General features: G+C 38.7%; 1 protein-coding gene across 2 annotated transcripts in view; it reads left to right on the forward strand.

Annotated features, from left to right (window-relative positions):
• TESK2 (testis associated actin remodelling kinase 2) overlaps window positions 1-26,690 on the forward strand; it is an 86,617-nt gene that overhangs the window by 31,073 nt on the left and 28,854 nt on the right. For both annotated transcript variants that reach the window (XM_063343602.1, XM_063343601.1), the window contains one exon: window positions 8,430-8,478. In XM_063343602.1, the coding sequence (XP_063199672.1) occupies window positions 8,430-8,478 (49 nt within the window). The remainder of the gene's footprint in view (window positions 1-8,429; window positions 8,479-26,690) is intronic.

The raw sequence follows: 26,690 nt of genomic DNA on the forward strand, positions 1-26,690 counted from the left end.
ACTGATGGTAAACTGTATTGGTCTTATCACGTATATTTATTCAAGTATTCTAGTAATCTGTCCCTAATTAGAATTCTTAGTCTGTTTTCTTTGCTTCAAGGTGAGGTGAGTTCCCAGCAACTACTCTGGCTCTTCTGTTTGTGTGTTTCTTTGTTTTTAATGACGTCAGATATGTGGCTTTTCAGGTTTCAGGATTATTAATTGTTTCTTATATCTATCCACCACTTCCTTTCCCTCAGAATCCTTAGATAAGCCGCGTATAATCCAGGGGAGTGGTACAGCTGCTTTTTTAGTAAGGTTTGTGTAAAGAATAACTTCATAGGATTGGCATTGTCAGAATCATGAAGTCAGTACACTTCATCAGTTTCATTATCAACTTTGTGTGGTTTGTAAATCTTTATTTTAAAAAACATCTAGCTTTGAACTCTGTTCAAAATAAAGTATTTAATTTGGGCTGGAGTGAGGGAAAGTAGGAAAGGGATAGTTTGACAGGCAAAAAGTTTTCAGTTGCAGCTTAATGTAACCTTGCACCCCCTTGAATGTAGTTACACAAGTGTTGCGCAGAACAAAAGTTATTATGCTCAGTTCTGAGTAATTGCTGAAATTTAAATGTCTTAAAATGTTTAAGAGATCATCTTGACGATATACCAGTTGGCTCTGGCCTTAGAGCCTATGAATAATTTGAAGTCAGTGGTGTTGCACAGATGGTCCTGAAGATAGAACAATACTGTATTGATTTATGCATGAAGCAGAAAAGGAATTCCATTTGGTATCCCAGTTATTACAGAGGATTTATAGAGAAATCTTTTTTTCTATGTGTTCAACTTAGCAGTTATGACTGAATACATAACTAAATGACTTGTATAGAAACGGTTTATCTTTGAATAATTTGTTTTCAAGAATGAACTAAACTTGCTTTATGAATTGCTTGATTTGAGGCTTTTTTAAAGCGAGGTGGTTCTCTGGTAAAAAATACTGCCTTTTTGGTATGTATTAGGTAAGTACCCTTACTGCAGGCAGCAAGGACGTTCTTACAGAAAATGCAAATGAGGAAACTGTATTTAGTTTTAGTTTACTCTTTTGTACTCTTTTATTGAATAATAATACACAGTAAAAACTATTATTTTGCTTCCTGTAGCAGATAACTGTGGTTTTGTGTGTTAGTTATGTGTAATTTTTTTTTTTTGTTTAAAACCACTTACTGCAGTGTTTCCAGTGCCTTTATATCTGGGAGAAAATTTTGTCCTTTTTAAATGTTACCTGCCTATGTGTCTATATATAGCTATATATATATATACACATGCATGCAAGCATCCACATTTATGTTTCAGAAAACTATAAATTATTGGTGCCTCTCCTAGTGTTGTAAAAATCAGTTTAGGACCTATTTCCCACTTTAGAAACACATTAAAGATAATATTTGATAGTAATTTTCAGTAAATTTATAGTAAAGCGGTGAGAGGTGAAAAAATCGCATTGTCAAATAAGAGCATCTGGAGTAGTATTGCCAAGAGGTCACTAGGAAAATGTTGTACAACAGCATGTTCTGCTGAAACATTTTCTGGGATTGTTTTTGGAAATTTGAAGCTTGAATTAGCATTTAAAGGGAATGATCCTCTTCTAAGAAGTTCTAATGTGTAACTTCCCTTTTCCAGGGACTATGAACTACCTCAGTTTGCTGTTAAATGTTATTTTCTTCACTTAATTTCTGTCCTTTGAAGTTCTTCCTCTATATTACAGAGTAAGCTGTTTTGTCACTAGTATCAAGTTTAATTATTTATTGATTAGTCACTGGATCTCCTCCACATGCCTTGAAGGTGTACTCTGATTTTACGTAATTTATACACCTGAGCTTCTTCATCTTCTGTAAGCTCTAGGACTACCTGCTGTTAACTTATGCTGTAAACAAGTTACTTTCCTTAGTGCTGATCTGTTGTTTCCCAGTAAGGATATTAGTGGATTCTTAGGCTGAAATGTTGAGATCATGATGTGCAGTGGTTAACTGCAGCAGGCAGAGGGCTGTGAGGTGCTCTGATATCAAATGGCTTGTAAAATTATGAAACTGGATAGATACTGGCTTTAAGGCATCCAGAATCTGCTCTCAACCTATTTCAACGTGTGCAGTTCAGTCAGTTAATGTTTTAGAAAGTGAATGTCAGATTCAGCAATGATGTATTTATTTTAGTATACTACATTCTTCCTTAATCTGTGTGCGTAGTTATGTTTTTGAACATCATGATGTTTTGGTACCTAAAATTCGTAATTGAATCAGTGTTTTTGTCCTAGAACTCTTCCCTGGTTCATATGAACTAAGCGTTGTAGAAGAGAGAAGAGATTCCTCTTCCTAGTAGTGTATTTGATAGCCAAAGATCATTATTGTCCTTGGGTGATTAAAACCCCAGCCCTTTGCCAGTGCTCTAAAATACATAGCAACTTTTTACAAGCTATCAATTCCAGTGTGCCCACAGCTAACTTCAAGATGTTATTGCACAGATTCTTGTATTTTTGCCATTGATTGCACTGATGTAAATAATAAATATTACTGACAATTTGAAACTGCTCTTGCTTCTGTGCTGTCCATATCAACTAATTTTCACAGTTACAGATGCTTTTTGAGGTTTTTATCCTAGTCTGCAGTCACTGTTCTGGAGTGTGGGTTTGTCAGTAATTGCTGACTTTCTTCCATTCCTTAGCTCAGTGGAGATTACCTAGAGGCACGTCTGTGTTTCTTCTACCTTGGTGAGACTTTTGTACTACTTTAGGAGATGGAGTTTTGTCAAGGTGTTCCAGTTTCTCTATTTCTAATACTTGGTGAAGTATCGCTGTTGTTATTTAGGCTTTAAAAATAACTTGTGTTTCTTGGCATGGAGTGAAAGGCTAACTTTAAATATCCCGACTCATTTCAGTATTTCTGTCCTCGAATTCTGCTCTTGGCCAGCTATGTAGATCCATCTTGATCAGAAGACTGATGTAAGTGAAGAGCTTATTTTTCACTTACCAAGTCCCCAGTAAGTATATCATCCCCATGGAAGCATCATAAAGATTCTTGTGGTCAAATATATACATATATATATAAAAAAAACATTTTCTAATGTATTTTCCAGCAAGAAAAGAAGAAACTGTTCTCTATTAGAGGCATTATTTTGGCAAAAATGGAACCTCTTTGTCAGTCTGTTAGGGATATTTTGGAATAGAAGACTCCATCTCTTGCAGCTACACTGGCATGATGTTTAAAAAAATAAGGGGATTTAGAGTTTTGTTTGTCTCCCTCCCTCTTGCTTCCTATTTCAATTAGCAGATGTGATTCCAGAGGCAGAGTAGATGTTAAGTGTAATGTAGTAACTTTTTGTTCAGTCATTGTCTGGTGAGCATAGGTAACTATGTATGAAAGAGCTGCTTTTTTTGTTGTTGTTTTGCCTTCCCCCTGCCCACCCCCCACCCCGGATCAGTTTAGGGACATTTTAGGAGTGGACAGGGCAAAAGCAGACTAATGGTTTTTCATGGAATGTTCTGCTCTGTTTCTACCACCAACCTCACCTCCTATCTGCTCCTCACTAAAATGCTTTTCTGCCTCTGATCTACACTTCTCCCTGCCCTGGGTGTGGGATGTGCTGGCTTTATCACGTCTTCCCTCAAAACAGATGGAGAGAGCAGGAGTGGAAAAGTGAGCTGGAGTTCTGGTTTGCACCACGCGATGTTTACTGTAGCCACTTTAACGCAGGTTGGCTGGTACATGGCAAGGCTGTAATTGCTGGGGTTAGGGAAAACAGGTTTGGAGCATTGCTTCACTTCCTTATTAGCTTGTGTTCCATTTAAAGCACAGGAGTGTTCAAGGGTTGGGTTAGATCTGGTACCAGCATTATGAAAGGTCTAGTGTATGCTTGTAAATGGTTTTTACCGCTTTGCTGCCTCTCTGAATGCTGATGTGCCGCTGTAGTCACAAGTGTTTACCCAAATCAAAGTTAAAAAAAAAAATAGGGCTGGAAAGGACTCAAGAAGCCTCTGTCCTTGAGTCCTAGCTGGGAGCCTTAGGGCTGCGGCCTGAGAGACCTGATACCTTTTCATTCTGGTAATGTCTTACAGGTGTGTTTTTCTCATTGTCACAAATGAAGTGGTGTGCTAACACAGATTCTCCATCTCCTGTGCTGTCTCTTAAATTAGTGTATCTTCAAATTCGAGATAGAATTTCAGTCTATAATATCACTACTGTTTGCGTGGAGAAGTATTTCTTTATTTGATCTGTACCTTGGGGACTTCATTTTAAAACATTCTGTAGAGAGAAAGCCTTAGCTCATGTCTTAAGTGCTCTCATAGGAGCGCTTGGAGGTATTGCTGCATGTTTGGCAGGAGTGCGCAGGCAGATCGACTCATTGATTAAATCCACCTTCTTGTGTGCGCACACACACAAGTAAGCAAGCAGTGTGCATATTACACTAACTTCTTTCAAGGAGAATTTTACTTCATCTTTTTTCAGACAAATCTAGCAGCCTGGGAGCACAATACCATTTTTTTTGTGTGTGCAGTTTTCTCCTGTCAGCCTTCCTTTTTGTGAAATTACTTGTGATTAACTTTGTTACAAAAGGCAGAAGGATGGCTTTTGTCTCTTAACATCCTTTGTCCTGTATCGAACAGTACTTTAACAGAAAAAAACAACCAACTTTTACTTCTTTGTGTGATGTGGTTTTCAAAAAGGAATAGTTTAGAAATGCTGTGCACAAGACAGCAGAAGAGAAGGCTGCATGCGTTGTGTGTAATATGTTACAGAAAGGGTAGATGGAATGCCTTACCTCTATGTCTTGAATCAAAATGCAACTGTGGGAAACTCAAAATATATTTTTAATCTAGCATGGTGCCTAAAACATTAAGGAAGGTCTTAATGCAGACTTAATATTCTTACTCACCCTCTTTGTTTTCCAACAGTCAGTACAATGAAATAAGCATCTGTCTTTTGACCTTGTTTCTCTGTGTTACTGAGGTTGTGTGAGAGACTTTTGAATTGGTGGGTTTGGTTTGTTTCTGATGTTTAATGTTATCATCAAACTGCTGAATTTTCTCATAGTAGCAGTAGATTTCAGGGGACATCACTTTATTGTGTTGTACTGTAGCTGCCACAGGTTTATGCACAGAACAGCAACACGTCCCATTAAGCATCTTTTAATGGGAAGCATGTGTTCAATGTCTAGATGTCCACAGTGGCTGTATAATCTGGATATTAGTTTTGCTTGATTTATCAAGAAGGCAAAGATTATAGACTGAGGCTACAGTTCTTAGTCTCCCCCTTCCTGTCCAGAATTTTCTCCCTTGCAGTCAGACTGAACTGAAACCAGTTTGGGTAACTGCTGTTAACGGACTAAGAAATACCCAGATTACCTTCTCTTGTTCTTGTCTAGGAGGATAGGTATTCCAGATTGATTGAGGAATAACCTGTTTTATGGAAAGAGACTTCCAACATCTGAACATTGCTGACACTTGTTAGAGAGCATTTTGTGGTGGAAATGTGCTGCGCTGTATTTAGTAGGGTGGACTCAAATAGCATCTTTCATATTTGCAGCTTCTAAGGAAACTTTTCCAACTCCTAGTTATGATTTTGGAAGTGCTTCAGCTTTCCTGATAAGGGCAGATACACTGTCTTGAAAATACACTTCCTTAAATCTGCAAATGGTCTCCTGTTTTGTGGATGACTGTCTCATTGAAGCTTCTTCCAACTAGAAATGCTTATAGGAAGTGTAACCTTTGGCTGACAAGACATTCTGCTGAAGTTCACCTACAAGAACATTTTGGCTCTGGAGACGGTGCGTCTAGCCAACAGGAATAATCTCAGCTGTACTGGGCCAGCATGTCAGCTTCCTATCCGCAGAACTTGGAATCTCATCGGGGGCAATCTCAGAAATTGAAATCATATGTTAAGTCTTGCTTGGTAATTGTATTTCCTGGTAGCAGCTGCATGTATTATCTTTTAGTGAAAATGCTTTCCAACAGTGTTTTGTAGCAGTATTTGGCTTAACCAAGAGGCTTATTATTGCTTGATACAGCAGCTAAGGAGAAGTTTTCCAGGAATTTGAATCACTAGAGGTCTATTCTATCAATCTATTTTCCAGAGTCTGAAAACTGAGATTCTTGACACAAAGTTTAAATGGTTTCAGTATGTTGCTTGTAAACTCATTAATTCTGTCTTTATCAGCGTATCTGGTTTCTCTCTTCCTGGGTAATAACTTCTAAATATGTGGGGTTTATAAATGTGTCTTTATGTCCAGCTTTTTTTCCGTGAGATCATGATATTGAGCTTTGTTTTTAATTTCTGATTTGAAGTTAGAAATGTATGTCTGTTTCCCAGTAGAAACCCTAAATGTATAAGAATTTTTGAACTCTTACTCTTGGTAACTTGAGCCAGTGTGCCTTTTCTGCCTTAAGTGTAGGTTCACAAAGGGAATGAATATGTTTCCATTGAGACATCCCTTGACCAAAACAGACTGGCAGGAAAAGTTAAGTTCTAGCAGTCTTTGGGTGACAGTGATGATGTTTTTCCTTTCTGGTGAAGACGAGACAAGAAATTTAATTTTGCCAAAATTTTGATAAATTCTGAATTGCATTCATATTTTAGAATTAAGTCAAATACAATTAATTCCTAATTTGAAAGTAATGTAATAAACCTTTACAAAGGAAGAGTTGATATATAGATGAAAACATTATTATTTTTAATTATTTAGCCTCAGTTTTTGTTGAATGAAAATACTGCAGTACTGGGTTAACCTTGTGTCATTAGCATGTTCAATAAAAGAGAAAATAATACTTTCAAAAATTGTGTAATAGTGGAACTGGTATCTTAGATATTTTTTTTCCATTTTTGCTTGTGAATAAAGCTATTAGCACCATGCCTGATAGCTCTGGAGACTTTCAGAATGCATTAAGGAAAAAACAGATTTCTGCTCTTGAGGAGGAAAAAAGAAAGCTTAATTTGTCAACTTGTTTACGAAATTGTTCATATACAATTGCTGTATGAGGTGAAACTCAGAAACAGCAATGTTTTGAGTAGATGGTATATCTAAAAGAACCCTTCTTCCCTGCCCCGTGAATACCTGGTCATGCCTTATTGTTCTTCATTAAACAAGAGGAATTGGATTTTTCACTGTCTCTCAGATTAAAATTTGCATATTTAATTCTGGGAATATTATTTGAGGTGAGAGCAGGTGATAGATGTTCAAGTACAAGCCCTGCTTCTTCTTTGGTTATAAAAACAGATTTCCACAGCTCAGCTTATGCAAAGGACCTTACCTATATTATTTTTCTTTGGCTGCTTATAATTTACCAGTCAGCTGTTAGACAAGAGAACAGTGAGGATCATTCATTTCTTCAAAAGCAGCTTAGCTGAACTAGCACTACATGTGTCTTGCATCATTTTGTTTTTAAATTCGGAAGTGTTTGAGGATATGAAAGGTCCTTTTCCTTTGAATTGTTCTCCGTAAGATTCCCCTGTCACATTTAGTGAAATTATGCATTTCTGCCCCTTGTTTGCAAAGAGGAAACTTCTGAACATTGTAGAAATGACAGACAATGTGGTTTTGCTTGAGACCAAAATCTAAATGATAAAACTGAAAATTAGATAATCTTTAACTGTGCAGGGAGGGCTCTGAAGTGCATACAATTTAAAATTCACTGAACTCTCTCATGGGAGATGTTTACTGTTAATTTGCATGTTGTCACTTTTAAGTTCAGCTTGTATGGTGGTAAAAATGAGCTTTCAGTTGTTCCTCATACTTTAAATGTATGGCATATTCTCTATGCTTTCCAGAAAAATCAAGGATGACAGTCATTAGTATTAACAGCCAGAGCCTGAACCTTGTGCAGCATAGATAACTTTTGTGGAATGTGTATGTACCGGATAGTATTGAAACTTGCTTCCATCCAAATGGTGGAAATAGGGGGTTGGGGAGGGGAAGTGTGCTGCACTCATATTCCTGAGTGGTCAGAAATGGGATAGGAAGAAACATCTTTATGCTTAAGCAGCAAAATGCAAAGGGAAGTAATTTTCTATTTATGCAGACCAACAGTGGATTACTTGGCTTAAACTTCTTTAAAACAGAACTCTGAGACTGTTCCTTTCTGCGTAAATCATTATATGCTGGCTTTTGCTTGTAGTCAAATTAGTAACTTTCCATCTTTAGTTTGAGCTGTCTCCTGTGCTCTCTTGGAACTGCTAATTCAAATTATAATGTAGTGTAGACAAATGATTTTGTTTTGTGCTGAGACTTTTAAATAATCAGCCTTGAGGTATGCAGGATCTGTGAGGCTGAATTTTTTCTTTTTCTGTATTTCCTGGCATAGCCAGTACTTCTTATTATCTTAGTTTCTTTAAAGAAAAACAAACCAAAAAAAAAAACAAAGAGGGGGGAAAAAAGCCCAAACCACTTTTCTTTTCTTGTTTCTTGTAGGTTTATGGGTGTCTGTGTGCATCAAGGACAGCTGCACGCACTTACTGAGGTAAGACTATTTCATGATATATGTACTCAATATGAAACAGTTCTCAGGCCAGATTCTGCAACTGCTGTTCACCTTGAGTGATACTTTTCTTTGATGGTGACTAGTGAGTTCATCACATGCCACTTGCTCTGCAGGGGAAAGACTGCAGAGTCAGGCCTCAGAACTATACTTTGCTCATAGCCCTTGTATGTCGTTTCTCATCAGAAGCTTATTAGGATCAAAAAAAATAAATCACAGTAGGAACACAAAATTTCACTGATAATATTCTGAATGAGAGATGTGGATTACCGTTGAGCTGCCCCTAAATGTTATCTTTTTCAGTGACATTGCATTGTATTTAAGTCTTATTTATACTCTGGTTGTGTGTACGTTTCACGGGTGAATCAGGGATGTTTCAGCTGGGTGATATTAGTGTATTCAGTCCCTACCACTTTCTTATTTGGAATAACATCAAGATTACAACTGAATCTGGGTCCCATAAAAAGGAATTATTTTATTCCATTACCCATATACCCTGGCTAAGATCTGTGTATCAAATGAGAAATGGAAGTTTCTGTTCATGTGAGTCTTCTCACCTAGTTTTACTGTGTTGTATGTTTAATCCTGCTGTAAACTAATGAGGAGAAACAAGAAGGGAGTATTCTTTTGTTAGGAATAGCATTGCCCGTTTTGAGTCAAAATCAATAAAATATTTTTCCTGCTGTTTTAGTTTGAGTACAGACTGAAAGGAAAATCATATTTTATAAAGCTAATGTTTCTTATTTACTTCTATCTTGTAGGATCTGCTCAATTAAAAGATTAACCCTTTCCCATCCCCCAAAGACAAGTATATTATTAATTAGCAATTAAAACAGGTTGCTGGTATGCTTGCCAAGAACTACTGTAAAATGAGAAGATTGGATAGCTATATGCCAATTATCAGGATACGTGTGGCTATCACTTTTGGTAACTTTCATATGCATATATTTCATATTCTGAGTCAAAGATGCATATATATGGGCAGTGAATTTCTTCACCTTCTGGGGTGACAATTCTGCAATTCTAGTTTGAGCTACTATTAGAGCGATACATGCTAGTTCACAGTGGCTGTATTTCTAGTGCAAGAGCAAAGGTAAAGACACTTTAAGAAATTTCAAGATACAGCATATGTGAGGGGTCCTTTGATGAAAGAGGGACAATTTATTTGATCTTTTCCTTTTTTTTCCTTTTTTTTTTTTTTTTTCTGTGCTCTGTAGAGGAAACATTTCTAAGATCAGGCGTTAGATGGCTGATCAAGTCCTTCGGGCAGGCTTTGCTAACGTTATTGCGAATTTCTTTTGCATCTCCGATCAGTCAAAACAGGGAGGTCTCAGGCCCTTCCACTCCCTAAACACGTCCTAGAAGAGATGGAGCTTCATAATGCTTCGTTGATCTTGGCAGATCTTCCTTCGTGTGGTTTTTTCGAGTTGGTTTGTTTGTTTGTTTTACCCCCCTTCATCCCAGTTGCTGGCCAGTTAAATGTCTCTCCCTACCCAGAAAGCCAAGAAAATGAAACCAGCACAGATGCTTCCTCATGAAGAGCTAACTTTGTAGCTGCTTGCTTTGCTCAGCTATTTTTGAGTTCTTGGCAAGCAAATAAATCTAAGAAAGACTTCAAAGACTAACTTTTTATAGTTATAATTCAGAATAACAGAAGAGATTCCTGAAACATCTTGAGACCAAAGAGGAAAAGTTTTAGACTGAAGAAGGTTACTGCAAAATTTTGATAAACAGAATGACTTTAGTAACATATTATAAAAGTACATGTAGTGATTACTGCTTTTCTTATGAGGACCAAGGTGGACATTCTATACCTTCAACAGGAAAAAACATGACCAAAGGCCATCATAAGTTGATGTTGTAGAGAATCCACACTCCATTTTGTCTGATACAGTAGTTCTTTGGTTTTACAGAGCTTTTAAGAGTTAAGAGCTGTGTATGTTCCAAGTGGTGGAATTAGTTGTGTTTTCTGGCAACAGGAGTGGCATTTTTCATCTTGAAGTGTGGGTAGAGTAATAGTTGAGTTCTGAAGACTTCTGGAGGTTAGAGAAGGGGGCTGAAATGGCTAGCTGAAGGAATTATTAGACGAACATGGTGAATCACCAGTTCAAATATAGACCAGGAGGATAAACAAATCAGCCACTGTCTCGTGGCTTTTTTCAGCTTGTGGTCCAAAAAGGTGGTCTCGGAGCTTCCAGTGCTCAACATAATTGATACGAGCCTCACGCTACTAGCGCTCACAGAACTTCTGGCAGAATTCCACGTCTTTGGAGATGAAACTGTTGATTCAGAGGCCCGTTGCTCAATAGGGGTCTGAGTCACTGCAAGGAGAATCCTCTCTTGCACTAGCCTGTGCTGGACCTGTTCTGTAAGTAGCTTAATTATGACTTTGTGTGTTTTGAGAGTACCATTGATGATATGTGTAAGTAAAAGGGATACAGCATCACTTGGAGCTTATGTCTGAGGGTGCAATGGGAAATCATGTTTATTTGTATATGTTTCCATGACAGAATAAGTCGAGAACTTCTGGCAAATGTTTGGTGAATGGGTTTAAACAACTTGTGCTTAATAGCCTCCTGTGCTATTAACAGGCACAGCAACAACCACAAGTGATGTTAAGAGGAGCCTTGAGGATTTTATAAGCCTGTTAAGGGGCTACGTTAGTAATATACACCACTTTGTTATTAGAAGGCAGAGTCTGAAGTATTACAGATTTATTTTCTTACGTGTTTAAACATATGAGAGGCTAAACACAGTGGATCATGCAGAGCAGGTTTTTTGCTTGAGGAAGGTGTTGATCATATGTAGGTCTTGGGTTCTTCCCTTTTGGCAGCATTTTGCATTGTTTTAATTGTCCTCTCTCAAGTGGCTTTTGTTTTTAAAACTGTTGGGCAAGAAGCAGTTTCTGTTTGTTTTCGTTCATTTTTTTTTCAGCATAGGAATGGAATTGTTTAATTATAGACCGCACTGGGACTTTGGCCTTGTTCTGAATCCACAGTCTTATCAGTTTTGAAAATCCAGTATTGTTTTTGAAATTCTACTCAAGCTGGAAGCTATGGCATATGCCTCTCCTGAAGAAGTTCATTATCTATCTGTAGAGCCACAGAATGGTTTAGGCTGGCAGGGACCTCTATCTTTGCAAGCATATAGTTAAGAAACATTTAAGGTAAGTGAAGTAGGTGTTTTAACAGGTGTGCTGCTCAGATGAGCTGGCAGGCGTTAAACTGCCTAACTAACTTTGAGCTGATGGGCACGTATTTGCTGTGTTCATTTTCTGTAAAACCAGGAACTGGGTATTCCTTTCTCAGTATTCAGCTCTAATCTGTAGCTAGTGGTTTGTGTCTGTAGCTACAAGACTCTGCCGTGCTTCCTGCTGTACTCGCCTGCCTCTCCAAACCTAATTTCAGCCTCTCCTTCAAGCCTCTCTCTGTTTTCTGGCCACCTTCCTAATCTGACAACTCTGCTTCCATTTCTTAATTTCCTGGCACACAGCAGCATCCTCAGACTTGGAGAAACGTGCATAGTAATACAGGCTGTGGTGTCAGTTAGCACGAGGTGCCACTGAGCATTCAGAGACCGGATCTAAGCCATTGCCGGGAGGTTAGCAGACAGCGTACGCTCCAGGGGACAAGAAGCTGTGAGCCAGTTAGTGTGAAGCAGCCATGGCTTAATCACCGTAGTGTACGATCTTATCCCATACATGTTTACCATGGCTGCATGAGCAAACATCCATTTTAGATGTGAGGCAAACAAATTTACTTATGCGTTGCAGGTTCTATAGGCCTATGCTATTGCACTGAAGGAGATAACATAGCATACAGTCTACATATGAAAGCCAGTTAATACCTTCTTGCAGATCTCAAATTATTTGTTGAACTCTATTAAGCAGGTTTATCTGAATCTCTAAGAAAGAGGTCAAGCTAAAATCTTGTTATAATTAGATGTATATATATGCGCAGAACGAGTCATACAGCTTGATAATTCCTTCTTGAAGGAAATGAAAGCCTTGACAGCTGTGTGTATAGAAGATGAGGAAGGGAGAGTTATTATGCGTGACTGGAATATCTTGAAATTGCAGTGCTTCACAAACAATAGCTAATTGTTACACCAGAAGTTTTATGGCTATTAATTCATACTGAATGATAGTAAAAAAAAGTGTACAAAAGCTCTGCCACCATAATCTGAGGCTGTAGCTTTACTTGCTCAGTGTGGGATCTGACATGCACCGGAGCTTTCTCAGGCAGGGAGCCGGGCCGTGGCAGTGTGATAGGAACACATGATGTGATGGAGGGGTGGACAGTATTGTTTTAGCCAGCAGCTGGATCTGCTGTCTCCCTGATGTGCCTCTTCTGCAGTCTTTCAGTCTTTGTCCTTGCTGGTGTACTACCTAGTCACTTCTTCTGTTTCCATCCCAAATATCTGGTGTGTTATTAGATGTTTCATGGGTCTAAGAGCCTTCGTTTATAAGGTGCTGCATAAGTGGCATTGGAACAACAGTGAGATAACTGTAAGGGGTGATCCAGCCTTTCTGTGCACCTGGCTCCTCCAGTGCATCCCATTCTGTGCCTTCTCCTTACCAGCTGCCTCACGTGCTGCACCTTACAGGTGCTGTGTGCAGGGGTGCGTGAAAGTGCCTTGGGGTCTAAAATGTTTCCTGGGGGCTCAGAGTGATGTTGTCAGCAATAATGCATGCGGGCAATGTATAGCATGGACAACAGAGTTTAATGCAGATGTATGTGGCAAAAAGTTCTGTAGGAAAAATCCCCAGTGCTGCTTTAACTTTTTTTTTTAAGTGAATCCACAGAATTTTTTGAACTTGTGCACATTTTCAGTTCAATTAATCTTCTGGCAGCTGTGTCATAAACCCCAGGAAAAAATTTACTATGGAAATCCTTCCAGACATGTTAACTTTTATCTTGGGCAAGATAATTGCTATTGGACAATTTTGACATGTGGCACTGTAATAGCTTACAGAATTTAATACTGCTGTTTTTACCATCAACCACAAGTCATTGTTTTGAGACAAGAATGCTGTTATGTAGCAGTTTGGAAAAGACTTTTTTTTTTCTTTTTTCCCCTTCCTTGCACAGTGTATCCCTTTTGTACTCCTAAAGCTCATCTTAATGAAAGAGCCTGTGGCTTTTGAAAAGAGAGGCTTTTTTCAATAAGTTCCTCTGTGATAACTGAAAACTTTCCTTCTCTGCTTTTCCTCCCAACAGCAATAATTTAAGTGAACCATAAATGTAATTAGTGGAGTTTCAGGCCTTCAGAGACCTTCCTTTTTTTAGTGTGGGTTTTTTTTTTGTTTTGTTTTGTTTTTTTTTAACTTTTGGCGATAGCACTGATTGGGAAGGAAAAATATTAAAAGCTTAAAATTCTCAGAATGGTTACAATTGTGCTGAATTATCTTTTTACAAGAAAGGGAAAGTAAGTTCTTCAAGCAAGAAGGTCGTTCTGATACACAACTTTCACAACCAGAATCTATCACTAACAATATTTAATTTTCCTTCTTTCTTTTTTCCTCCCCTCAGTTCTTAGGCACCTTTCTATGGAGAGCCTTTGACCCTGGCTTGGAGAAAACTAGACAGACATCACTTAGGTCTCTGCTTTGAAACCTTTATGCTACAGCAAAAACATTGCTTTCCAGATGTCAACCGCACACTTTTGAGAGTTTTAAAAAGCCCTGGAACACCACTCCTTCCCTGTTCCATCCTCCCCCCATCTCCTGTAACACTTGCTAATCCCTACTGTTATTCCACCAGTGTGATTCATATTGTTTGAATAACTTTAGTTTTACTCCTGTAGCACTGCAAATATTTAACTCTGCTTTGGTGATCACAGCAGGCCAGCCTGTCAACCCCGGGGAACAGCGTCGTTAGAACTGTAGTTCCTATTATCAGTCATTCTGCAAATACTCCATACAGCAAAGGAATTGCTCCCATTTTATGAATTACCTGTTTACCAGCTCAGGTTTAGTTCCTGGATAAGATGGCTCTGGAGGTTGTCCCTCAAAAAAGAGAATAACTGCAGTGCTAAGTTGATTAGCCTGAGCTTGGAGACAACTGAAGAGAAAATGAAAGTTGTGTTAAAGGTGACAGCAAGTATAAAATAAAAGAAATGAAGCGACTCTCAACTTCATCCCGTTCCAAAGTGTTATTCATCTGCTGGATACTGCTCTCCAATTTCTAGCCAAAAAAAAAAAAAAATAATTAGAGAATTATTAGGGAAGCACTTTACTTCATGTAAGATTAAAGGTTTTGGTATTACCTTATGTGTACAGTCACGCCATGCTGATCAGAGGCTTCCAGATCAGTTTGTACTCCGTAATATCTTTTGCTTTTCATTAGCTACCCTTGCTTATTGAAATCTTCCTTAGGCACTTAATACAGGCCTTCTGACTGTAGTATTGAAAAAAGAAAACTCATCAGGAGGAGCAAAAAAGCAGAGGGGTGGGGAAACTCTTAGAGACCTGTTGGTCCTTTGTCTCTCCTCAGATTATGTCCCTAATTCTGGTCCAATTTGGTCTCATTTGCATACATAAAGCATCTTACTTTGAGTATATTAGAGGTTTCAGGCAGTATGTGATGTTATTTACTTTATGGTCTTGTGGAACTGGCAACTGCTGTGACTTTTCTGGAGCAATGAAGTGAGTAAATGTGCAAACTTTCTCTTGGATATTTTTGTTGACAGCTCTAAGAATATACCTGTTAATTCTAAACGTCTTTGTTTTAGGGGAAGGAGTACAGAGTAGTGTTCAAAATATGGAATTTACTTTGAAGTAACTTTAAAAAAAGATTAGCATGCTATGATGATGAAGGATACCTTTCAGATGACTTTCAGCAGCCAACAGCTGGCATTTTTAAATGCCTCCTGGCTCTAGGATGCTGCAGAGGGACTGCTGTTTAAACTTTGTAAGAACTCTAAGTATGTGTAAAATTCTGCAGATTAAATTGATCCTTATGGTCTCTCAGCCAATGGATAGCATGACCTGTGGATTAATACTGTAATAAATCTCTACTTGCATGCTTTATTCTTCTTGTCCTTAGTTCAGATACTTTTTTGTAACATGGTTAGAGCTACAGCTTCATTTTATATGCTTCCCTGGGAATAGGAGGAAGAGTGGTGCTGTACTGGTGATGGTGCTGGAAAGTGTAACGTGTAGAGGCAATCTGGGCCTTTGCAGGTATAAACCAAAGTACCGGAAGTGTAAGTTTAGCCTTACTAAAAGTATGTCATCGGCTCCTCTGTTAAACTTACTTTGTACCCTTCCTGGTATGGACCTGGGTATTAGAACTGAATATTTTAATTACAGGAAGGTATGCTTTGATGACAAGAATGGTTATGTGGCATAAAACTAGAGTACCTATTGCTTTCCCCTTTTGTTGCTTTCATTGTAGGACTGGAAGTCCAGCCAGCGCACATCTGTGTTATTTCCTCTGTTAATTTGGTTGTTTGGGTTCATTAGCTTTTCCCTTACAGGAGTCATTAAGAGTCAGGCTTTGCATATACGTGCTTCGGGGTCAGTAGAAAACCATTCATCTGGACCCCAGGGATTTGACCTCCAGAGAAGAGTAATGGTAACCTTGTCTGATGCAGCAGTGGTTGTGCTCCCCCTTAATGACTGAGGACTGTGTGAGAAGTTCACTGTAGGACCTGAGGAGAAGAGTAAAGGTGATGGCAGCAGAAGTGGCATTTAAAACAGAGTGGGGGAAATAACTCGGGTGTTAGGAGGAGTAGGCTAGTCTGCAATGTAAAAGGTGAGAAATCATTCTATTTCATTTCAACTGTTTTTCCCAGTACTAGAATAGAATGAATGCACCACATAAGGTGTCTGTTAGGACTGTTCACTATCTGCACAATGCTTTATGTTTTGTTTCTTGAGAAAAAGCACTTATTATCTCACCACAGAAAAACTGTTCCAAGCTAACATGCTTTGAAATATCTGGTTAATTCTGTCATCCTTTTGAAAAATACATAGAACTGTGGAGTCTTTTTACTTTCAGGAATAGAGTTAAAGTGAACGTACAAGATGCAAAAATCTCTGTTACTGTGTGCCTGCTTACTGGCACGTGTGAATATCGGCTCAGTATTTTTGGGTTAAAAAAATCAACCAACTGAATGGGTACAGAAAGACAAGTCTGTTGCCTGTGCTTTCTACTTTATTGTGCACGAACACCAGGGCTAACTTAGTAAGAACTGAAAGCATCACCTTTGTTGTTGCATACAGCAGCTATCTTGCTGAAAGGAAACAGATGTAGGTAGTAGGGACTTCTCTTAGAGCCAAAAAGTTAGAAAGCTTCTGTTTATATTCCAAGATGGATGTGTTTATAACATGACAAACCAAGTCTCTAGCAATATCTTTTTGAAATTTTAAAAAGCTTTGGGATGTGCTTCAGATTTCTTGTATCAAAGTATTAATTTTTAGCTTTTGCTTAAATTACTGTGACATCTTAAAAAAGAAGAGATATCTGTAAATTTTAGTATAAGGTACTTGTTATGTGTGCATGTATCGGAAATAAGTTATTTTAATAGCTTTGTCCAGGACCACATGTAGACCTTGTGCTTTTTCTTGTTCCTGTGTAGCTTGCAAAATAATTCCTAGTACGTTTTGGATCATTTTGAAATGCAGTTATAATTTATTTTTTTTTATAAACTGGTTTCAGTGCAGACACTTCCCTTCATCTCTAGATTGTTCATGATAGAATTTTAAAAATACTTGTCAACACTTGAGCCATATTTGGTCTTAGTTTTGCACTCTTCACAGCATATGGACTGTCAGTTTCAGTTTTGCTGTAACAGTTCACTTCAGTTTTCAGTTTAATTTATAAAGAGTGGCTGAATGCACTCTCAGCAAATGTAGATTGATGTTTGATGACCAGCTCTACCTCATCCTTTCTCTGTGCTATACAAGGCATCATATTGTTTCATCTTCAAAGCAGTGTCCTTTTCCCCATAGATTCATTCTCTTCAGAGGAGTACAGCACATTTCTCTTCAACTTGAGAGATCCATGTATGAAAGGCTTAATATACCTGGCACTTCCCAGCTTGCAGAATTGAAGAGACCCACTCCTGTGCCATTGATCCTTGTCAAGAAGCATGGGTAGCTCTAGAAGCAACCATGCCCTGATGCAATATTAACTGGAAAGTGATGGACTAACCAACTGTATTGGTTTGGGGGGAAGGGTGTCTGCCCTAACTATATTTTTTTGAAAGGGTTGAAAAAGGAAAAAAATAAGAAAATCCCATTTCTAGTAATGATTCAGTCTAGATTATCAACACTAGGAAGAATGAGTGAGTGTTAGAAGGATGTGAGCACCATCATGCTGTTTTATCAGCTAAAGACATCTTATTTTTGTTGAAATAATGTTGTAGGCACTTAAGCACTGAGCCTAGATGATTGGTTATTCCAACAGATGAAGAGTTGCAGACTCTGGTACCTATGACCGTACCTTGTACTTGAGATTTGAGTTACGCTGATTAAAGATAGAAGTAAACCAGACTCACCTGTATGTACCACTGGATGCAAAATTAAATCTAAACATGGTACATGTAATAGGTAAATTAGACTAAGTACAGTTTAAAAAGCTTGTAGAAAAGAGAGGGCAGTATCGGTATTTGGAAAATGTCACTGTTTAAGCCTTATGCTATAACTTTAAGGCTTTTTGAATTATTTTGTAACACAAAAAAACTGTGTCTAAGAGTGAAGTTATTTCACAGAAGTTAAGACAAAGTACATATTCTTTACTTTGTTTATATTATTTTCCTTGGGAACCAAATATTTTTGTGAATTAGTTAAAAGGAAAAAAAGACTTCAGTCCCAAACACAGCTTGATGTGCTGCACATACCAAAAAAGTCCATTTAAAATCACACAAGGGGGCCTGGCTTTCAGTGACAGGAGGCAGGAAATTTAGTGTTCTGGCTGAAATTCCATCTCCAGTTCATAGTCTTGCAGCTTGATGTTGTGGCATATGTGGTGTGCTTGACCCTTTAGTTCTTTCTCCAGCAAAAACGATACAGGCCTCCACAGGAGTTTCAGCTAGGTCTGTCTGATTGTAGCTTTACAATTTTGAGTGCTTAAATATCAAAAGTCAGGTTCTTGGAAAGCATGTAAAGGACCTTATTTAAGTCTGGTGATCTTTCTATTTTTTTCTCCTACATCTGATGGCTATTTACTTTTTCACAAATGAAACCTAACGATCCTGCCTGATTGCAGTGATCAAAGACCTAGGGTTTCCAGAAAAACACTAAACAATAGAGGATATTTTTTTTAACTTAATTTTTGGGTTGGCTATACCAAGTTAGCCCCACAGAATGCCCATGTGGCATAGCTTCAGTTTGATAAGAAGTTAAATGCTGCGGTACCTGGCTGTAATACTTGTTCTGAGGACAGGAGGAAGCTTTTAATTACTGAATTATGTGGTTTTTTCCTGTAGCTGGATGCCTGATATGACTTGACCAGTTCCCCTGAAATGCATCTTTTTTTAAGAGAGTGATTTCCTATCGTGTGCATGTACAGAATTAGAATAATGGGTAAGAGAGGTTCAGGTGGGGCCTTGCTGTGCAGAAAGGTGGAATCGATTCTCAAAAAGCTGCAGTAAAAAGCTCAGTTGTGAGAATCAGAAAGCTGACAAAATTACAGGCTTATGGAGGATGGAAGCTGGCCTTACAGGCCGCCCCCTCAGGAGGGATGTGCTGGCAGATCAGTTAAAGGAAAAACCTACACTGGGTTGGTAAATTAAACACATTGGGGACAACTCTGCAGAGAAAGTTTCTCCTTTTACCAAAAGCAGAAAAGCAATGAAAGTTGTGTAAGCACTGCATTGTACTGAGGGCACAGGGAAACTGCTAGATGCATTTGCAATTTGTGGTTAGGCAAGGAGAGAAGGGTGGGTTCTCGCAGAGAAGAAAGTTCAGACGTAAAAAGTACTATAATCAGAGACACTAAAGAAATCCTCATGTAAAGGCAGAAGCTAAGACTTTGAAAATATGAGTCTAACTTTAGGTGCACAGTCTATATTTATGCATGCAGGTGGCTACATCAGCAGTGATGAGCAACCAGTTACTTCAGTGAGAACTTCTGGATATGCAAGCTTTTGAATGCTAATCTTTTTCTTAAATGCCTGTGTATGAGCTTAACAGCTCATGGTTAAACCTCCCCCCTTCATTCTTTCATGCTTTTTTTTCTTTTTCTTTTTTTTTAATATCTTGGCTACACAGGCAATATGTTGGATTTAATTCTTCCCCACACACACCTCTCATAGGAGGATGTCTGACTTGTTTCATCACTTCGGAGCCTGTAATAGTGCACAATGAACCTTTTTAATTTATCAACCTAAATATGTTGTGTTCTGAGGAGGACTTGCTAAATATCTTGCTCGCGGTAACCTCTTCCTCCCCCTTTGAATGTCTCAAGGATAGAAGAAAGTAAGATAAGAGGCAGATAACTGTTGAACTGCAAACAGCAAGCTCCATTGTCTCATTCCTCCTCTCCCTTCCCTGCATGTGTGTGGCACACACATGCGGGTGGGGGGGTGTGTTGTGCGTGGTTTTTTTGGGGAGGGATTTTTAGTATTAGTGTTTTGACACTCGTTGTAAGCCTACTGGACCATTTGCCATTGTCTCAAGCCAAAAAAGAAAAATATTCTTGAACTGCAATTCCTGCAATTCTTTTATTGTTGCTTTCTGATGTCCTGGAAATATGTCTAGGTTAATAAGAGTGGGAAGATGCAAGCTTCTCAACTATTATGGAATGAAAAGGAGAGAGGGAAAGAGAACTGAATACTGCCTTGAGGACTAAATTTTCCTGTTACTTAGGTGTGTGAAGAGATGCAGTCCAAACAGATACTGTGATGCTGGCCCTTTAACTTTTTGTCTGGGATTTTTTTCTTATGTATATTCCAGTAAATTCAGTTTTTTTGTAGTGCTTTCTCCCCCGCCTCTCCACTTCACTCTGGACCCCAGGAAACATGCTCTTGAATTAACAAGTGTATTGTAGTTTCATTTCCTCATTTAACCTTACTTATCAGCCATCCAAAACACTCAGAAAGTGAGTTGCACAATAAAATTCCTTAAACGTTTGCTTTTGCACACCAAAATTAATATGGGATCTTGGTGCATTCTATAATTGCCAATAAAGTGTTTGAGCACCCTCAAATGTAAATGGACATTGCGGCACAGCTGGAGAGTTGAGGCTTGGAAAAGCACGCTGAAAGAGCTCAAAACCAGTATTCCTTGTGCAGAATTTAAATAAAGTCTATATTATGAGAGGTGTTTGTGTGCTATAACTTTTGTGCTCAGTAGATCCTTGCAGCTGTTTACAGGCTTCAAAAAATGAAGCAAACAAGTTATTTTGATGGTTGGACTCAATGATCTTAAAGGTCCCTTCCAATTTAGGCAAGTCTATGATTCTGTAATTTATCTGGAATCTTGCAGGCATATAATCTGTGGGCTGCTACTGCTGGTATCTTTGTGGGGAAGGTGAGAAAAAACCTTATTTAAGTAAGAAGCTCCTTGTCAGGGGCTACAGCTTGCTTCTAGACAGAACTGAGCATATAGTATGTTCAAAATGCTGTCGTTACGGATAGAGCCTTCTGCTCTTAACAGAAGTGTTATTGTAGAGATGCTGCTTCTCTCGCCTGTGTCAGCAACAAGGTATTTTCTCTCCAGTGCCTGTGTGCTAATTTATGTCATCGCTAGCTTGCCATATCCCGGATTCTTATCTGCGCTGAAACTAGGCTCTACTTAGAATCCAAATGGTTGTGACTTCAGATTATAAATGCAGGTTTTTTGTTAGGCCTTCTTTGCTTTCTTTTTTTTCTACTAATATAATTACAGGAAAAATGGTTATCAAGGTCGGTTTGTATAGATACACTGGGAGTGTTTTCCGGTTCCAACAAAATAAGCTTATTTCCTGAAGTATTTCAAACCCTTCATACGTATGGGTTGCAATAGCGCCTCGTTGCTATGGGCCTGCAGTTGAAGCCTTACTTACAGTAATCTGTTTCTAGCAGCAGGCAAGCAAGTGAACATTAAATTTTGAACGGAATGACAGGAAAGGGATAAATTCAGCTTGCTGACCATAAGAGCTGTTGGGTGTAGAGAATTAAAGGAAGACAAATCTTGCCATATTCTTTTCCATGCCAGCACTTCAATGTTTGGAATGCAGCAAATGGTTTTCATTACAGCTCCTTCCTGAGTTAGTGCATGTTAATTCTTGTTTGCCCTTAGAAAATAAGCCATGCCTGTACATGCCTTTTTAGAAGGAGGAGCCAGTGAATCAATCAATGCTGCAATTTACAGGGAAGAAGAAAGAGAGGTAGATCTGTTGCGTTTCTTGGCTTTTGGTCCCGAGTTCTGATGAATAACTGTGCCATGGCAATTGCATGAGGAAGCTTGCCCTCTCCTCTATGAATAGCTGACACTTTTTAAAGCAAGATTATTTTCATCCTGTAATGGTTAACACTTTTAAAGAAAATACATAATTTTTACTTAAAGAACTGAATTGTTTGTATTGGTTGAAAAGCAGAAGAGAAATTGACTATAAGTTACAGACTTTTCTCCCTGTGCTTTTCAGCAACCGAGGAGCAGGAAAGAAAAGTGGCCTTTAGAGGAAGCCTTTTGGCTTTTCTTCTGTTCTTTCAATGAGACTGTTTTTCCTAGCCACTTGAGCCCTTCTGGTCTCTCATGAAAATGTTTGAGTTTTGTTCTGAAATGTGTTTGCTTCACCTGCATGTTCTGACTCTTTCAGTACTTGTGGTTTGCTCCCTGGCAACATTAGTTCACCTGCTGTCCAAAAATATACAGCCCAAATCAAACATCCAACTTGTTCTTTTTTAATGTTTAATTTATTTTGTTTGGTGCAATTAATGTGTTAGATATTTAATGGAAATGGAAGGTTACTGCTCAGAGGTACTTGGTTGAGGTGGATTTGTAGGTTTTTAAGCTGCTGGTTTTTTGATTTTTTTTTTTTTGGTGTTTTTCTACCAAGTGGAGGTCTGTGTATTAACTTCAAAAACAATTCAATTTAATCTGGTAGTCACTCTATGTATCAACTTGTAGTATCTCATATTGTAGTTTTGAACATACCGATACTGTCTTTCTTTTCCAGTTTTGCACAGTTGAAGCTAATGAAAACAGTTGGGGGAAATGAGGAAATTTCCAGTCCTCCCACTGTAGCTAATTATGCCAATTGTGGCAGAAGGCTACATTGCCTTGTTGTCTTGCAGCCAGAAGCCTTCAAAGTAGTCACTTAGAGAGTGCTGAGTATGACAGATGACTGTTAAACATACAAGAACTGAAGACTGGGTTGTGTCCTTCTTGAAATGAGTGCTTTAAAACTTTTTTTTTAACTTCTGCAGAAAGCTGAGTGGAAAGATCTCAACTTTCTTTTATTAGGCACGAGACTTACCTTCTTACTTCCAGCATTAGAAATTACACAAATATGCATGCTCTGTCTTTTTTGACGCTGCTTCAGTGCATCTGTAGATGATGTCTGCAATGTTGTTATTTTGCTTTCCAAGTCCCCCTTTAGAGTCCAACTATGTAGCCTGGCTCTTGCTCTGACATCTCTCTCACTTCTCCACGCTGAAGATGCTACAGCTGTGATTCTAGTTTCTCTGTCCTCCTGCTTCTCTGCCTGCTTTCTTCGTTAGGCTTCTCCAGTATATTAATTTGTTGCTGTCTCAGTGTTTGTGTTGTAGTCTTCTGGGTCCCCAGAGCTCTTAGTCTTTACTTATCTCACTTGGTCGGTCATCCTAAATGCACCCGTTCACACCTACTTTTCGTAACCACTTAATGCGTTGCCTTTGGCAACATTTAGGCTGCCGTATAGGGGTGTCTTGTGGTTATTTGTTGCTTTTTAAATGGCAAGTAGTGACATTTAAAGCTGAGTAAATAGCAGGCCAACTTTTTTGTGGTGGCTTATTTATATTAGACCTACGTATTGAAACCTACATATTTGTTTTCAAAGTAGCATTGAAAACTCATGGCAGTTCCCTTCAGTCTTCCTCCTCAGACTTAGCAATACCTGGAGTCTTTTGAGCAATAATTGCTGGAATCATGTGAATCTGAGGGGCCTTTTATTTAAAAGCTTCCAGTTCTCATATTAGTGTGTTCAAAAATTAGTTTCAATTTTGAAGGCTGAAATCTGACAGCTGAAGTTCAGTATTAGTCTCCTGAAATGAAGCATGTAATGCTATGTGTAAGTACCATTATATGCTGAATTTCATTCCATTCCTCATTGCATATGCTTGAGTCTGATAACGTAACTGCAAGTGTCTCTTGCAAGGAAGCAGTCCTATTATCCTATTCTTAAATTAAAATAGCATGTTTCCCGGTGACCTGACTGTTGTGTGGGAAAAGATTATATAGGGCTGCTTTTGCATTTCGTAGCACTACGCTATAACATCAGAAGCCTCCTCAGTGCTCTGATCCGGAGGGCACCTGTGCTTGGCTGAGCATCTGGGAAACTTGTTCTTCTGAGGAGCTACTGCTCTCTTTCCTCATAAGGTTTGGGAGAAGTTTAACAAATACAGTTTTGCTGAACTTTTGTTCTAGCAACAAAAAGCATGAGCCCTTAACCATGGGTCAATTTGTAGGAAAAGAATATTTGTGTGAGCTAAAATGATCTTTTAAACCAGTGTTCAATTTGCTGGGTTAAGTTGTAGTAAATGCAAAGTAAACAACCTAAAGCAGTTACTTTTAGATTCTGGCAACCAGATAAACTGACTGTTGGGTGTCCTGTTACATGACAAAAAGCTAGCAGTAGGAATAATGGGTAGCTGTTTCATTGCAACCTGATGATACAGAGTTTGAAAAGGTCTGAACACTGCTCCATTTAGCTGTGAGGTCTCTATGAAATGTAGTGTCCTTTGCTTTCATTGTCCTAGCCCGGTCAGATCTCTGCTCCAATTGCTTGTACGCTTACGCAATGGCTGTTGTTGTTGTAGTAGAATAATGCTTTGAGACGATGTGTGTGCTGTAGCCTTACTGTACCAGCACTGAAATGTTTCAGAGACAAAATAAAATCCAGTATTCTCTGTGGCAGAGGTGCGCTTACTATCCTTTAGGATATTCTTCCCACACAGAGCTGGTTTATGCTAGTAAGAGAGAACAAGTATTTTTCTTTCAGTTGCATTGGCAATTAGGAAATAATGTACATAATTTTGTGTCTATTCCCAAAAGGCATTGTTGAAGGGCTCCGAAAAAAAAAAAAAATAGGCCATCAGGCTGGCTGTTTGCATTATCAGCTTGCATGACCGGAAGAATTGGATTACTTATGTGACACTGAGGGAGCACTGAACACACTGTGTGGTGTTTGCCTTAGGGACAATTCAGGACTCTGCATGCAAATATTACCTGCTGGTCAGCTAAAAAGTGAGATCAACTACAGTCTTAAAGATGTCTATAGGAAAATCTTAGTTCAGTTTTTCACTTAATGATTAACCTGCTGTGCTTCATAGAAGTACACTAGAAATTAGAGCCAAAACAAGAAGTCGCATCTCTAATAAATGAGGTCTGAGCACTTGCCATGTGGCAGTTTTGGATAGGACACCTGGTGGGTTTTGTATATGTGATAAAGTCAGGTTTGATTCTTGCTCATGCAAGCCGTGTCGTATGTGTGTCAGTTTTCACACAGCCCATGCCAGAATCCAGTCCTTGCAGTTAGATGAGTGAATGACCCTGCAAGCCAATTTGACTGGAAGGATGCTGGGGGAATAGATCCATTAGATGCGTTTAACTAATGTGTCACCAATGGATCAAATCAGTAGGCTACTTTATTCAAAAGGAAAGCATGAGCATGCTCAAAATAGTACTAGCTACTGTCACATTTCAGTATGTATGCTGATACTCTTATGGGTTGCTTTTTTTATTTATTAGCATTTCTGGAGCAATTACTGTCATGGTATGCCACAGTTTAACCCTAACCAAACAAAAAAGCCAGGCCAGTGATTCTCTTTCCCCTTGCACTTTCTTGCCAATGAATTCAAGTATGGTAGTGCTAGATGGATGGTCTGTTATCGCCCAGTCAGAAAGGTAAAATGGTTTGAGGTAGTTGATGTATCACTTTATAATTGTGTTATTGAGCTAGGTGCTTTAGTGCCTTCTGTTCCAGGTTGGTCAGTATTGTTCTGATTTGAACGTAACTGGATGAGAAGTGCTGCTTGCACTGTTCCAAGGAGGCTGAGAATATATAAGAAGTTAATGTAGGAATCTTAATCACCATTTTTTTCCTTAAGCATCCTAGCAACTTGCCATTTAAAAAAAAATAAAAATATATTGAGCAATGTTTTTTTTTCCTTGAGCGCTCTATAAGGTCACCTAGCTCCCTTAGGGATTCAAATAAAAGCAATGAGAAAGATCAAAGTTGGAAAAGCTCAAAGCAGCATTGTTTCCAACATTAAGTCAGGTTGGCTGCAGCTCTGTCTAGTTGGTCTTGAAAATCTCCAAGGATGGAGAGTGCATAGCCTCCGAGTGACCTGTTCCGGAGCTGCCCTGCTCTCCTGACACACAAACTCCTACCATAAGAGCCAGGTTGTTTTGGATCTCTGGCTTGCACCAGCCTGCAATTTCTAGTTTCCAGTGGAGTCATCTGATCAACTCCCTTCCCCCACAGCTGCAGTGCCTGGGCTACAGCAGTCCCAAACATTCGATTTTTATCATTGGTGTGTTAAGTCTTGTTTGCCCTGATTTTGGAGAGGGGCCAGCAGGCATTTTATTTTGCAAAATGATATGCGCTAAGGACAAATTTCTGAGTAATTAAGTTATCTTGTCTTCATCACAAAAGAGAATAGTTTGATAGAAAATGATTCTATTTAAGAACGGGACTGCACTTTAAAGTGTCAGTCAGATTACTCTCTAGAGTTCAAAAGCTTTCCTTCAAGAGCTTTCCTCGCCTAATTGTAAAATACAAATACGTTTGCCTGTTTGGTCTAGAAATAGTCAATGCGAGGAAGCATTCGGTTTCTCTGTACTTTATTTTGAAATCCTTTCCTGTATATCATTGCACTCTCCTGCTGTTAGTCTAATGCAAAAAATATGAAACAGCATCTTGAAGCAGTCAGAAGAAAATGAAATTGCTAAATATTGGAGCATTTCCTAGACCCAGGCACCTTTTGTGAGAGTGCCTCCTTTGATATGAGAAGGTAGCTGATATCTAAAATCTGCCCCAGATTGGAGCTAATTAATCATCTTT

The sequence above is a fragment of the Chroicocephalus ridibundus genome, chromosome 8, assembly GCF_963924245.1.
Source record: "Chroicocephalus ridibundus chromosome 8, bChrRid1.1, whole genome shotgun sequence".
NCBI classification, from domain to species: domain Eukaryota; kingdom Metazoa; phylum Chordata; class Aves; order Charadriiformes; family Laridae; genus Chroicocephalus; species Chroicocephalus ridibundus.